Here is a 15,351-nt window from a genome sequence, read left to right on the forward strand (position 1 = left end):
AAAAGCAGATTGGTTTAGCCAGGCATGATGGCATGTGCCTGTAGTCCCAGCTACTTGGGGAGCTGAGATAGGAGGATTGCTTGAGTCCCAGAGGTCGAGTCTGCAGTGAGCTGTGATCATGCCACTGCACTCCAGTGTGGGCGACAGAGCGGAGACCCCATTTCAAAAAACAAAACAAACAAGCAGATTGGAAAACAGTGATGAAAATTTGGGAAATTAAATGCATAATAAAGAAAATTGACAAAGATTTCCAGCTTTGCCGGGATTTGTCTTTGAATTGGGTAGTTTCTGTTTGGGTGTTTGTGTGTATATTATTACTTTTGTTTTAATTATGATATCCCATGTATGTGGGATCAGATTATGCTGCTACAGAGATCCTTCATGGAAACTCAACTGTTCTCTTAGTTGGCATTATACAGAATTATTTTAAATGCAATGATGATCAAGAATGAGAAACAATTTCTGTCTTTTGTACTCAGAGAATGGGTGAAAAATGACTTTTAAGCTTTATATGTTTCCAAGTATCTTCTCTCTGTGCATATGAAGTTTTGTGCCTCTTTTGCCTTACCCCCTAGTTCTCTAGACCTTTAAGACCCTTGTTTGACTGTGGTGGTATTTGTGTTTGAATAAGAGAGATGCCACTGAAATACACAATTAGCATTGTCTTCACTTATTTCCATTTCCCCCCCTTTTCTCCAAAGGTGTCTTTTGCAGCTCACATTGCAGGTGGATTTGCTGGAATGTCCATCGGCTACACGGTGTTTAGCTGCTTTGATAAAGCACTGCTGAAAGATCCAAGGTTTTGGATAGCAATCGCCGCTTATTTAGCTTGTGTCTTGTTTGCTGTGTTTTTCAACGTTTTTCTATCTCCAGCAAACTGACCTGCCCCTATTATAAGCCAACTAATAAAAAGAGCCATCTGGAGGAAGAAAAAAAAAGGAAAACCCTGTGAAGAAACAGAGGTCTCAGCAAAGGCTAACAATTTTATATAGAAGACAAAACAGCATTAAATTAATTAGTTTCAAGGATTGCCTACAAAAGGATCTTAGGATTTAAGGAAGGGGCTTCTGAACGTAGAAAGGGAAGAAGAGAGAAAAGAAGGGTAGTAAAAACTAGAGATGGGGGCCAGCCGCGGTGGCTCACGCCTTTAATCCCAGTACTTTGGGAGGCCGAGGTGGGTGGATCACGTGAGGTTGGGAGTTCAAGACCAGCCTGACCAACCTGGAGAAACCCCCACCTGTAATAAAAATACAAAATTAGCCGGGCGTGGTGGCACGTGCCTATAATCCCAGCTACTTGGGAGGCTGAGGCAGGAGAATCGCTTGAACCTGGGAGGCAGAGGTTGCAGTGAGCTGAGATTACCCCGTTGCACTCCAGCCTGGGCAACAGGGTAAAACTTCATCTCAAAAATAAATAGATAAATAAATGAATATAAAAAAATAACAAAAGTTAGCTGGGCGTGATGGCGTGTGCCTGTAGTTCCAGCTACTTGGGAGGCTGAGGCAGGAGAATTGCTTGAACCCGGGAGGCAAACGTTGCAGTGAGCTGAGATCACATCACTGCACTCCAGCCTAGGTGACACAGTGACACTCCGTCTCAAAAAAACAAAAACAAAACAGAAAAACACCCTAGAGATTGGGTCTTCCTCAGGCATATGGTATCCTATAAAACAGACTTACTCTCTTGGAGGATATATTTTGGAGAACGCTTGATAAAATCTATGAAAACTGTACAATGCTGATAATAAAAACTTTTTTATACGTGTCAGACTCCTGATAATCACTTTAAAATAGATCACTGTTTGAGGAGATAGATCACTACTGTTTGAGGCGTTTCATATACTTTATCGATAATGTTGTCCACCACCCGGAAAGGTAGATATTACTCTGCATCTTAGAGTAATCTTAATCCCTTAAAGAAACCCTTAAAGAATTAAGTACTTGTCTGAGAGGAGCAGAATTTAAACACAGAAAATGACTTGGAAACCTGTAGTCTCCCCTATAGGTCCCACAATGCTGTGCTCCTCAAATACTGAAAAATAAGAATATCACAGGAGTCCAGGAACAAATGCCTATGCGGGGTACATCATGAACGGCGGAAATACCTCACAGAAGAAGGCTGCAGATTTTCTGGACTGCTAGTTTAAGATTCTGATACCGTATCTAAGATCCCAAGGAAACTGGCACTGTCTTTCTGGGGCACACTATATACCTAGACTTCAGATTCTCATCTGTGATCAGACTGTCATCCTTCGTGTGGCTCATGGTTCCCCTAAGAGTGGGTAGGAATTTATTTGCAAAAGCTAAAATGTCATACCCAAAAGCTGAGAAGCATGTGTCCTTTTCCTCTATAGAATTCAGACTGTGGTTTATTATGCTTTAGAAATGGTAGTTTTAAGTCATCTGAATACAGGAAATATAATTTTTTCTTTTGTCATCAACATGTTTATTAAACATCCATCTAAACACATTACTGTATTCTGGAAGGGGCATACACTTAGATATGGTGAGAAAATTTACTTTAGTATTTTTAGAAAAACTGATCAGAAATTTGTTTAAAAAGTTAAGTATGAACATGGGAATATGAGTGTTATTTATTTATTTATTGAGATGGAGTCTCGCTCTGTCTCCCAGGCTAGAGTGCAGTGGCCTGATCTTGGCTTATTGCAATCTTTGCCTCCTGAGTTCAAGCGATTCTCTTACCTAAGCCTTTCCAGTAGCTGGGATTACAGGTGCATGCCACCACACCTGGCTATTTTTTATTTTATTTTTACATGAAGTCTTGCTCTGTTGCCCAGGCTGGATGCAGTGGCACGATCTTGGTTCACTGCAACCTCCGCCTCCCAGGTTCAAGCAATTCTCCTGTCTCAGCCTCCTGAGTAGCTGTGATAACAGGTGCCCACCACCAAGCTTGGCTAATTTATATATTTTTTGTACAGATGGCATTTCACCATTTGGCCAGGATGGTCTTGGACTCCTGACCTCAAGTGATCCGCCCACCTCGACCTCCCAAAGTGTGGGGATTACAGGTGTGAGCCGCCATGCCTGCCTGGCCTTATGAGTGTGTTCTTGGTTAAAGAAAGATTCAAACAAGAAGTTAAAAGATAAAATCTCAGCCAGGTGCAGTGACTCATGCCTATAATCTCAGCACTTTGGGAGGCCAAGGTGGAAGGACTGCTTGAGCCTAGGAGTTTGAGAACAGCCTGGGTAACATTCAAGGACTCTATAAAAAATAAAAAATAGCCAGGTGTGGTGGTGCTTGCCTGTAGTTCTAGCTACTCCAGAGGCTGAGGTGGGAGGATCACTGGAACCCAGGAGTTCAAGATTACAGTGAGCTATGATCATGCCACTGCCCTCCAGCCTGGGTGACAGAGTGAGACTCCGCCTTAAAAAAAAATCTTTTACCTTCTCACTTCAAACCTTCTGTTTTCCCCTAGTGATGACCATCATCAGTGGTCACAACAGTATGGTGTGTATCCTTGCAGACCTTTTTCTATATAGGATGAGCAGAAAGGGAAATAGATTTAAGTTGATGGCCAATTCATCCACTGTTTTGAACTGCACTGAATCTGCTCTACACCCCCAAAGGGACAAATTCAAAGAACAAATTAGAGGTGTCCATGGTATAACTTCCCCTAAGCATGATTTGCTTCTCAGATTTATCGAAACTAGGAAAAGTTTGTGTTAATCTATTTTAGCTTTATATATGTGTGTGTATATATATACACACATATGTATATATATAAAAGTATACATATAAAATTATATATATAAACATGTATATATAAATATAAAAGTATATATATATTTTTTTTTTCTTGAGGCAGGATCTCGCTCTGTCACCCAGCCTGGAGTGCAGTGGTGCTATCTTGGCTCACTGCAACCTCTGCCTTCTAGGTTCAAGTGATTCTTCTGCCTTAGCCTCCAGGGTAGCTGGGATTACAGGCATGTGCCACCAAGCCCAGCTAATTTTTGGTATTTTTAATAGAGACAGGTTTCACCATGTTGGCTAGGCTGGTCTTGAACTCCTGACTTCAGGTGATCCACGTTGTTTCGGCCTCCCAAAGTGCTAGGATTATAGATGTGATTCTCCACGCCCAGTCAGAGTATTTTTAATCAGATTTTTTTTTATCAAATATAGATTTTAACAGGGTAAAATCCTGCTTTACAACATTACCTAGGGACCTTTCTCTATTAGTTCATAGTGCTCTTTATTCTCTGAATAATATAGATGTACCACAGTTAACCATTCCTCTGTTGAACACCCAAATTGTTGCTGATTTTGTATAATTACCAACAGTGCTATGTGAACATCCTAGCACATGCAGTGTGTCTCTGAGTGTGTATGTTGAATGAATGTTTCAAGTATCCACAAGCAGAAATGCTAGACTAATTTTGATAGGCTTCAACTGCCTTTTAAATAGCTGTATCCATTTATATTATTATCTACAGGATATGAGAGTAATGGTGTCTCCCTACTTTGCCAAAAGAAGGTATTATAAATCTTAAAATTTTTGCATTTTGATAGTTAAAAAGTAATATTTCACTTAAATGTGTATTCTCTGACTACAAGGTTGAGCAATTTTCAAGTTTATTGATAATTTATGTGTTACACATAATATGTAATTCAGATAACACATACCCGCCAGATCACTAGCTCTGAAGAGAGCTTTAATGACCTAAAATACAATGTAATTGTTAATATCAGAACATGAGAATCAGGATTTACCTATGAAATCGGACATGACCCATTTATTAAGGCAGATGACCAAGAAGCTATTATCTAATAAGAAAGACTTTTTTAGTTCTAGAAACATGGTTTATTACACAAAAACAATGACAGTTTATTGGATTTCCCCAATGGCAAAAGTCACAGTACAAACAGTACACAAATACCTCCTGTCATTTTAAATTTGACATCTCTGCAATATAGAGGAATCATTCACTCAGCTTAATTTGGGGCTTATAACTTTAGTCTTCTAGACTACAGTGTGTTATTAGGAATATTAGAAGCATTCTTTATCTGTGCTGTCCAATAAAGCGGCCACTAGGTAAGTGTAGCTCTTTAAATTTTTATTAAAGTTATTTAAAATTAAAACTTCAATTGCTCTGATACACAAACAGTATTTCAAGTGTTCAATAGCTACATGTGGCCATTGGCTACCTGATTGGATAGCACAGATAGAATATTTCCATTGTTGCAGAAAGTTCTATTGGACAGTGCTGTTTCAGAAGCAAGGAGGAGCAGAAAGGGAAATGGATTTTAGTTGGTGGATGACTACCTCACTACACTGAACTGAACTGAATCTGCTCTATACCTGCAAAGGAACAAACTCAGAAAATAAATTGAAGATGGCCATGCTGTAACTTCTAAACATGGTTTGCTTCTCAGATTTACCTAAACTAAGAAAGGTTTGTGTTAATCTCTCTGTTTTAGCTTATTAAGAGTTGTTTGAAATGTTTTTATCTTTTGCTTTTGAATTCTATGGTACTTTATCTATGTATACTAGTTTTTATGTCATTTGCTATGAATGCTATAATTTGTAGCTAAATAATACTGCTCCTTTCAGGAAATACTATGGTGTTGTCCTTTACGAAAAAAATCTTTTATTTCTTTTTATAATTGTAAAAGTAAAATGTTCATAGTAAAAAATTAAAATACATACAATTACAACACATTAAGGAATTTGTAATCCCAACATACAGAGCTAATCACAGTTAATATTTTCATGAATATCCTTCTAGACTATTTTGTATACATCTGTAAATTTAACTAAATTTATACTCATGGGGCCATATTATTCTATTTTATAACATCAATTTCACTGAAATGAAGTATCAAATGTCTTTTTGTGTATGTTTATCACTTCTACTGGTTGCACAGTATCACATTGTGGATGTATTCCATTATTTAACCAGTTTTTCTTGTATTGATAATTATGTTTTTAGCTTACGACAACATGAATTACATCTTTGCTTACATGTATTATTATTATTTATGAACCATAAATGATACTTAACTTGCTTACATTTTAAAGTGCTTTGGGTTGCTGGGTCAGAGTATGCCATTATTATATTATTCAAGATAAGAGTCTTGCTCTGTCACCCAGGCTGGAGTACAAAGGCGAAATCTTGGCTCACTGCAACCTCCATCTCCCGTGTTCAAGCTATTCTCCTGTCTTGGCCTCCTGAGTAGCTGGGACTACAGGTGTCCACCACCACACCTGGCTAATTTTTGTATTTTTAGTAGAGATGGGGTTTCACTATGTTGACCAGACTTGTCTTGAACTCCTGACCTCAGGTGATCTACCCCCCTCATCCTCCCAAAGTGCTGGGATTACAGGCATGAGACACCACTTGCAGCCCAAATTTTGTAAATTGTTGTTATGTTAAAATGAACTCCAGGTTGGGCATAGCGGCTCATGCCTGTAATCCCAGCACTTTGGGAGGCCGAGGCGGGTGGATCCCCTGAGGTCAGGAGTTCAAGACCAGCCTGGCCAACGTGGTGAAGCCTGTCTCTACTAACAATACAAAAATTAGCCGAGCATGGTGGCGCGTGCCTGTAGTCCCAGCTACTCAGGAGGCTGAGGCAAGAGAATTACTTGAACCTGGGAGGCAGAGGTTGCAGCCAGTCAAGATTCTACCACTGCACTCCAGTCTGGGCAACAGAGTGAGACTCTGTCTTAAAAAAAAAAAAAATTATAAAAATTTGTCGTAGCAAAGCATAATAAGAACTTTATACATATTCATATATATTACTGAGATGAATTTCTGAAAATGCTCACCAACTGCAGGAAAAACAAAATTCATTTCAATTTGGATGAAAAAACTAATCTAAATTCCTATGAGAGCCAGATCTATTTCCTCTGGTTTCATTAAATGCTGTATCTTACTGAATTATCAAATGAAGCATATTCATTTTCCTGTGTGTATAAATGAGATTTAAAAATCACTCACTTTTTGGTCAGGCACCGTGGCTCACAACTGTAATCCCTGCACTTTGGGAGGCAGGTGGATCATGAGGTCAGGAGATCGAGACCAACCTGGCCAACATGGTGAAACCCCGTCTCTACTAAAAATACAAAAATTAGCCGGGCGTGGTGGCCATGCCTGTAATCCCAGCTACTGAGAAGGCTGAGGCAGGAGAATTGCTTGAACCTGGGAGGTGGAAGTTGCAGTGAGCCAACATTGCACCACTGCATTCCAGCCTGGGGGACAGAGTGAGACTCTATCTGAAAAAAAAAAAAAAATCATTGACTTTGCTTATAACTTTTATATCAAATAATCTTAATGAATAAGGTTAAGATCAAGTCAGTAGTTTTAGAAACCTTTCCAAAAGTTCTCAGTTAAAAACCAATAGGCCAGGCGTGGCTTGTGCCCATAATCACAGCACTCTGGGAGGCTGAGACAGGTGGATCAACTGAGGTAAGGAGTTGGAGACCAGCCTGGCCAACGTGGTGAAACCTCATCTCTATTAAAAATACAAAAATTAACTAGGTGTGATGGCACACGCCTGTAATCCCAGCTACCAGGGAGGCTGAGGCAGGAAACTGCTTGAACCCAGCAGGTAGAGGTTGCAGTGAGCCAAGATTGTGCCACTTGAACTCTTGAACTCTTAGCCTCAAGCAATTCTCTCACCTCAGCCTCCCAAAATGCTAGGATCACAGGCATGAGCCACTGTGGTCAGCCTGCAATTATATATATATATATATGTGTGTGTGTACATATATGTATGTATGTATATATGTATACGTATACTTATACATATACACATATATATGTATACATATATACATTTTTTGAGATTGGGTCTTGTTCTTTTGCCTAGGCTGGAGTGCAGTGGCACAATCTCCGCTCACTGCAACCTCTGCCTCCCAGGTTCAAGTGATTCTCCTGCCTCAGCCTTGAGAGTAGCTGGGATTACAGGCACCTGCCACCACATCTGGCTAATTTTTGTATTTTTAGTAGAGACGAGGTTTTACCACGTTGGCCAGGCTGGTCTTGAACTACTGACCTCAGGTGATCTGTACATTGGCTCAAAGTGCTGGGATTATAGGCATGAGCCAATGTACATAGCCTACAATTATATATACATGTGTATATATATGTGTGTGTGTGTATATATATATATTTTTTTTTTTTTTTGAGACAGTATCTTGCTCTGTTGCCCAGTCTGGAGGGCAGTGATGTGATCTCGGCTCACTGCAACCTCTGCCTCCCAGGTTCAAGTGATTCTCCTGCCTCAGCCTCCTGAGTAGTTGGGACTACAGGCACCCACCACCACTCCTAGCTAATTTTTGTATTTTTAGTAGTGGTGTGGTTTCACCACATTGGTCAAGCTGGTCTCGAACTCCTGATCTCAAATGATCTGTCTACCTCTGCCTCCCAAAGTGCCGGGATTACAGGAGTGGGCCAATGTGCACAGCTAAAAATTACATTCTTTCTGTCGGGGACAGTCTTGCTCTGTTGCCAGCCTGGAGTGCAGTGGCGCAATCTCAGCTCACTGTAACCTCCGCCTCCTGGGTTCAAGCAATTCTCCTGCCTCAGCCTCCCGAGTAGCTGGGAGTACAGGCGAACGCCACCACGTCCAGCTAATTTTTGTACTTTTAGTAGAGATGAGGTTTCACCATGTTGGCCAGAATGGTCTTGTTCTCTTGACCTCGTGATCCACCCCCCTCGGCCTCCCAAAGTGCTGGGATTTCAGGTGTGAGCCACCGTGCCCAGCCTCGGCCTATATTCTTAATAGAGAATATATACACTCCTCCTCCAGGTATCATTTTTTTTCATTGTATTATGATGTCTAAATATAAGTCATTTTAAATTCCTGACATCTAAATATATTATTGGTAACAGATTAACACTTTGGCCAGGTGTGGCGGCCCATACCTGTAATGCCCACACTTTAGGCGGCTGAGGCGGGCGGATCACAAGGTCAAGGCAGGAGGATCACTTGAGTCTAGGAGTTTAAGACTAGCTGCAGCAATATAGTATGACCCTGTCTCTACAAAAAATAAAAAAAATTATCTGGTTGTAGTGGCACATACCTGTAGTCCCAGCTATTCGAGAGGCTGAGGTGAGAGGATCGCTTCAGCCTGGAAGGTCGAGGCCGCAGTGAGCTGTGGTTGCAACACTGTACTCCAGCCTGGGCAACACAGGGAGACTCTATCTCAACAAACAAACCCTACTGCTATCTAGGGAAGAAGCAAAGCAACCAGCATATGGAAAAAGTGATGCATTGTTATATTTTCACCATAGGTTTGCTTTAAGAAATAGTGCTCCCTTCAGAATGGAAGAATTCATCTGCCTCTTATTTGATGGGGATCAGAGCTACAATGGCTAACTAAATAAACATGGGGGACTGGAATCTCCTTGGAGATACTCTGGAAGAAGTTCACATCCACTCCACCATGATTGGAAAGATCTGGCTCACCATCCTGTTCATCTTTCGAATGCTTGTTCTGGGTGTAGCAGCTGAAGATGTCTGGAATGATGAGCAGTCTGGCTTCATCTGCAATACAGAACAACCAGGCTGCAGAAATGTGTGCTACGACCAGGCCTTTCCTATTTCCCTCATTAGATACTGGGTTCTGCAGGTGATACTTGTGTCTTCACCATCCCTGGTCTACATGGGCCATGCATTGTACCGACTGAGAGTTCTAGAGAAAGAGAGGCAAAGGATGAAAGCTCAGTTAAGAGTAGAATTGGAGGAGGTGGAGTTTGAAATGCCTAGGGATCGGAGGAGACTGGAGCAAGAGCTTTGTCAGCTGGAGAAAAGGAAACTAAATAAAGCTCCGCTCAGAGGAACCTTGCTTTGCACTTATGTGATACACATTTTCACTCGCTCTGTGGTTGAGGTTGGGTTCATGATTGGACAGTACCTTTTATATGGATTTCACTTAGAGCCTCTATTTAAGTGCCATGGCCACCCGTGTCCAAATATAATCGATTGTTTTGTCTCAAGACCAACAGAAAAGACAATATTCCTATTATTTATGCAATCTATAGCCACCATTTCACTTTTCTTAAACATTCTAGAAATTTTCCACCTAGGTTTTAAAAAGATTAAAAGAGGGCTTTCGAGAAAATACAAGTTGAAGAAGGAATATAATGAATTCTATGCAAACAAAGCAAAAGAGAATGTAGCCAAATATCAGAGCACGTCTGCAAATTCACTGAAGCGACTCCCTTCTGCCCCTGATTATAATCTGTTAGTGGAAAAGCAAACACACACTGCAGTGTACCCTCGTTTAAATTCATCTTGTGTGTTTCAGCCAAATCCTGACAATCACAGTGTAAATCATGAGAAATGCATTTTGGATGAACAGGAAACTATACTTTCTAATGAGATTTGCACACTTAGTACTAGCTGTAGTCATTTTCAACACATCACTTCAAATAATAACAAAGACACTCATAAAATATTTGGAAAAGAAGTTAATGGTAACCAGTTAAGGGAAAAAAGAGAAACCAAAGGCAAAGACAGCAAAAAGAACCACCACTCTAGAGGTCACTGTTCTATTCCAGGTGTTGCTATGGATGGAGAGAACTACAGGAGGCAGTCACCCCAAACAGCTTTTTCCTCGCCAGCTAACTGCGACCGGAAACCACGGTGGCTTAGGGCTACATGGGCTTTCTCTACAGAAGATGAAAACTGGGGGTCACCTCCTAAAGGTAACTTCAAAGGCCAGTTCAGAGAGGGCACAGTCAGAACCCTTTCTCCTTCACAAGGAGAGTCTCAATCAATTGACATTCCAAATATTGCTGATTCTTTGGGAGAGCTGTCCTTTGAGCCAGGGTTGGTCAGAACCTGTAATAATCCTAGTGTTTGTCCTCCAAATCACGTAGTGTCCCTAAGGAACGATCTCATTAGTAGGCGGGTTCCCACAGATCTTCAGATCTGAACAGCGGTTGGCTTTTAGACATTTTATATATTATCAGAGAAGTAGCCTAGTGGTGGCGGGGCACAGACAAAATAGATAAGCGCCGCTCTAAAGACCAGCTGTTAAGAGAGACAACTGCAAACTCATTTAAGCAATGGAAAAACAGCTGATTTTAGATTGTGAAGAAACACTTCTAAATTCAGACATAAAGCTGCCAAATCCGGATTTTTTAATGATGTCCTTTCGAATGTGTGTAACTGATTTTGGGAAAATCTTATGTTCAGAATTGAGGCTAAATGGTTTGATCAGGTTTTCTCTTTGAAGAGACCACAGCCTTAGGAAATGGCTCTTGATCTATATAATTCCACCTTTTAGTTATGAATCCTTGTATCTTTGAACACTGGGTTAATTTTGTTTGCCCCTAGAACACAATCACGTAGTTTCCTTCTAGATTGGATCCTGATGTATCTTGAGTATAATCACATGTTGCTACCTAGTAAATAAAATCTTTAAAAGATCTGTGGCTTTCTTTCACCAGTTGATAGCATCGTGATTCACTGCCCGGATTGGACTCGGCTCTACTCACTGGACATCTAACCTCTCCACTTTATTAACAGTATCCACACTACAGGGGTGTTGTGAGAATTAAAATTTAAAATACCTGTGTTTTCTACAGTGCCTGGCACACAGTAAACGCTCAAAAACTACTGTCAGCTCGTTACTGCTCAGAGGCCCGCATGAAGTCAGCCACAACTCAAGGTGACTCTAAAGATAAAAGCTGAGGCCAAAATATACGATTCTAAACACCCTCCTCAGCTACTGCAAAGTTGTGAGCACTTTCTCAGGACGAGAGCCAAGAAGCCCAGCACCTATGGGTCACCACAACTTCAGAGGTCCCAGATGAGAAAGACGCGTTCGCTACCACCGTGCGGATATCCTTCCTCCCGCAATAGTCCCAATGCTCCCGGGCACCGCCTCCGGACGCCAGGCCGACCACCTGGACAGAGCTACAAAAATCTCGCCTTTTGCAAGCAAAACGAAAGGTACGGCGACCGGAAGAGGAAGAGTTGCGGCTCCAACAGCCAGAGGGGCGGGCATACGCAGCCTCCCTTGGCTCAGCCTGCTACGGAGGATGCACAGCGTCCTGGTAGCCATGAAAACAGGCCACACCCCGGCGATGCCGGCCCGTGGTTCGCAAGTGCGCAGGCGCGCGCCCCCTTCCGCGCATGAGCAGTGCTGCTCCCAGCCCGCCAGTCGCGGTCTCCGGCGCCAGCTACGCCGCTGCCGCTGTCACTATGGCCCATTACAAAGTGAGGGGGGCGCGGCGTGGCTGGGGGCATGCGGGCGATAGCAAGCCGCTAGTCGGCTCTGGGTGGGAGTGGGGTCGCGCGCGCAGGTTTGGGCGCAGGGTGGGCCGGAGGTAGCGGGGTTGCCGGACTCCCAGCGCCTTCTTCCTGCTCGGCCCCCAGGCTCTGGCCACTGACCCCCGGTGTCTCCTCAGGCCGCCGACTCGAAGCGTGAGCAGTTCCGGAGGTACTTGGAGAAGTCTGGGGTGCTGGACACGCTGACCAAGGGTGAGCCTGGGCTAGGAGAGGGTACCTTGTGCCCTCATCTTGCTCCCTGGCGCTGCCTCGTTCCCCAGCGGGCCGTAGCGTGGGGAAGGAGGGGAAACAGGTGGGAGCCGTCCTGGGTCCAGCGAGGTGGGCTTCGGGGTTCGGCAGGGCCCTGGCTGCTGGACGCCGCCTGGATGGGGTAGCCTAGCTACGCTACCCTTCTCCGCACCGGGAGTGAAACTCTTGCAGCTGTTGCAAACTCTCCAACTTCCGTTGCTTTGCCTCGAGCAGCCGCAGTGGACGTGCTTGCCAAAGACCTTCAGATCCCAATTCCTCCCACCTTACGGCTTTTGTGGAGTCCTCATAATCTTGTTAAGAAACATTTTCCCTCCAACAAAGAGCAACTGGAAAAATGACCGAATTTGAAAGTGGGCTATGAAGTAGCTGAGTGAACCTAATCCCCAAAATAGGCGATTCATAGCTAATTTGGCTGTGGCTTTTCAACTCCCATACCTTAGTCTGTGTCAATTCTTATTTTGTGTGTATTTCATAAAGTAGAATTACAGTTTAAAGAGCTCGAGGGCGCATCAAAATGGTTACATTGTTTTCACTTTTTAAAAATGAAACCTTACTGTTAATATTACCTCTTCCTTCGTTGCTTCAAGATCTAAGTAAGTAGATGAGTAAAGTGTTGGAAACAGGATTCCGAGGGGTAGGGTACAGTTTACTTCATTAGATTAGCAGTAATTTGAATGCCTGCTACGTGTCACTCAACTCTGGGATTTTCAAGGGTGTAGAATGGAATTGTTGGCAGGGATGAGGACCTAGGTCATAGAAACTAGGAAGTTTGGGAAGTGTGGGAAATAAATTGGTAACTGCTCTTTGGACAGAAGCAAAGTTTAGGGGAAAATTCTAGGAGCATAACTCCTGGGTCTTAGCAGAAGGCAGGCTTTTAATTCCCATGGGCTAGTAATTTTGAATTGCTACCTATTTCAGATTCAGATAATAGGTTACCTCTTTGCAAATAAACTTCAACAAATATTAAGGGACTGCTCTGTGAAAGCACTGTGCAGCGTTGTCTCTGGAAGTGTCACAGATGCTTTGAATGTCATTCCCTCTAAAAACTCCAAAGTTCATTTATTTAATAACTTTACTCAGGCCTTTGTTCTGCCCACTGGAGATACAGCAGGGGAAGATAAAAGTCTCTGCTTTCATAAGCTTATATCCTAGTGGAGGGAGACAAATACGTAAATTGTAGTGTCAGCCAGTGGTGTTACAGATAAAAATATAGCAGAGGTAGGGGGATAAAGAGGAACAAGTGAGGCCAGGCATTGCTCATGCCTGTAATCTCAGCGCCTTGGGAGGCTGAGGTGGGTGGATCTCTTGAGCCCAGGAGTTTAAGACCAGCCTGGGCAACATGGCAAAACCCCGTCTCTTTAAAAAAAAAAAAAAAAAAAATTGCTTGGCATGGTGCTTGTCTGTAGTCTAGCTACTCTGGAGGCTGAGGTGAGAGAATCACCTGAGCCCAGGACTTCAAGGCTGCAGTGAGTTGTGATTGTGCCACTGGGCAACAGAGTAAGACCTTGTCTCAAACAAACAAAAAAAAAGTGACAGGTGGTGGTGTGTGTGTCATTTTTATAGTGTGGTGGGGGGGGGGCTTTCTTTAGTAACTTTTGAGCAAAAACTTAAAAGAAACAATGTATGTCAAGAGTTCCAGGAAGTATAAGGAGGCCAGAGTGGTTGGATGGAGCAAGTGAAAGACTGAATGGTAAAAGGCAGAAAAATGACAGTTGTAGGAGGTAACTGATTACACAGAAGATGTTGCCCAGGCTGGAGTGCAGTGGCATGATCTCAGCTCACTGCAGCCTCTGGGTTCAAGCAATTCTCCTGCCTCAGCCTCCCAAGGAGCTGGGATTACAGGCATGTGTCACGATGCCCAGCTAATTTTTGGTATTTTTAGTAGAAACGGGTTTTCACCATATGGGCTAGGCTGATCTTGAACTTCTGGCCTTAGGTGATCCGCCTACCTCAGCCTCCCAAAGTGCTGGGATTACAGGTGTGGGCCACCTCACCCGGACTCCACTGGAATTTAACCTCTCAATCTCCTTAGATTTCCAGGCTCCTAAGTAACATCAGACAACACAGTATTGATGTGATTTATTAAAAATTTGACTTTCAGCTTCAAACATAGGTGCTTTACACAGTTCTATTTGTTTTTACTTTTTTTTTTTAAGAGAGTCTTAGTCTGTTGCCCAGGAATGCCTGGCCTCAAGTGATCCTCCTACCTTGGCCCCTCCAAGTGTTGATATTACAGGCATGACCCACTGTGCCCAGCCTCACAAATTTAATTTACATATATATGTATTTTTCGAGACAAGGTCTCTGGCCCCCATATTGGAGTGTTGTGGCACAGTCACAGCTTACTGCAGTCTCAAGCCCCCAGGTTCAAGCAATCCTCCCATCTCAGGCCCCCAAGTAGCTGGGACTATAGTTATGAACCACCATGCCTGGCTAATTTTTAATTTTCTTTTTTTTTTGGTAGAGTTCCGGTGTTGTCCAGGTTGATCTCAAACTCCTGGGCTCAAGCAATCCTGCCTTGGCCTCTCAAAGTGTTGGGATTTCAGGCATGAGCCATCGTGTCTGGCCTATATTTTTTACAGCTTATTTCTAAGAGGATTTAAAACTTTATAACATAAAACACTATGAAAGGATGGCTAAAGATAAAGATGAGAAATCATTTGGAAGCTGAAGCATTTTAGCTATTTTGAGCACTATATCAACCTCTAAAAATTCTGGGTGTGCTTTGGGAGGCTGAGGCGGGTGGATCACGAGGTCAAGAGATCGAGACCATCCTGGTCAACACGGTGAAACCCCGTCTCTACTAAAAATACAAAACATTAGCTGGGCATGGTGGCGCGT

General features: G+C 42.7%; 3 protein-coding genes and 1 long non-coding RNA gene across 4 annotated transcripts in view; 3 read left to right on the forward strand and 1 right to left on the reverse strand.

Annotated features, from left to right (window-relative positions):
• The window catches only part of RHBDL2 (rhomboid like 2), a 43,045-nt gene extending 42,097 nt beyond the window's left edge, over positions 1 to 948 (forward strand). Inside the window, 1 exon segment of the mRNA XM_017518720.2 lies at positions 702 to 948. Coding sequence (XP_017374209.1) covers positions 702 to 881 — 180 coding nt within the window. The 3' untranslated portion in view covers positions 882 to 948.
• Positions 834 to 15,351, reverse strand: part of LOC119469542 — a 23,441-nt gene continuing 8,923 nt past the window's right edge. The window contains exons 2-3 of the long non-coding RNA XR_005198366.1: positions 9,430 to 9,507; positions 834 to 919 (exon numbers count right to left, since the gene is read on the reverse strand). This is a non-coding gene — a long non-coding RNA (uncharacterized LOC119469542). The remainder of the gene's footprint in view (positions 920 to 9,429; positions 9,508 to 15,351) is intronic.
• On the forward strand, positions 4,163 to 11,398 carry GJA9 (gap junction protein alpha 9). Its single transcript, XM_017518722.2, has 2 exons — positions 4,163 to 5,411; positions 9,255 to 11,398. Exon 2 carries the CDS (start codon positions 9,350 to 9,352, stop codon positions 10,898 to 10,900), a length of 1,551 nt encoding a protein of 516 aa, XP_017374211.1. The 5' UTR covers positions 4,163 to 5,411; positions 9,255 to 9,349; the 3' UTR covers positions 10,901 to 11,398.
• The window catches only part of LOC108296292 (MYC binding protein), a 9,847-nt gene continuing 6,559 nt past the window's right edge, over positions 12,064 to 15,351 (forward strand). The window contains exons 1-2 of the mRNA XM_017518723.2: positions 12,064 to 12,189; positions 12,381 to 12,453. Coding sequence (XP_017374212.1) covers positions 12,106 to 12,189; positions 12,381 to 12,453 — 157 coding nt within the window. The 5' untranslated portion in view covers positions 12,064 to 12,105. The remainder of the gene's footprint in view (positions 12,190 to 12,380; positions 12,454 to 15,351) is intronic.

Source organism: Cebus imitator, unplaced genomic scaffold, assembly GCF_001604975.1.
Source record: "Cebus imitator isolate Cc_AM_T3 unplaced genomic scaffold, Cebus_imitator-1.0 Scaffold701, whole genome shotgun sequence".
Classification (NCBI taxonomy): Eukaryota; Metazoa; Chordata; class Mammalia; order Primates; family Cebidae; genus Cebus; species Cebus imitator.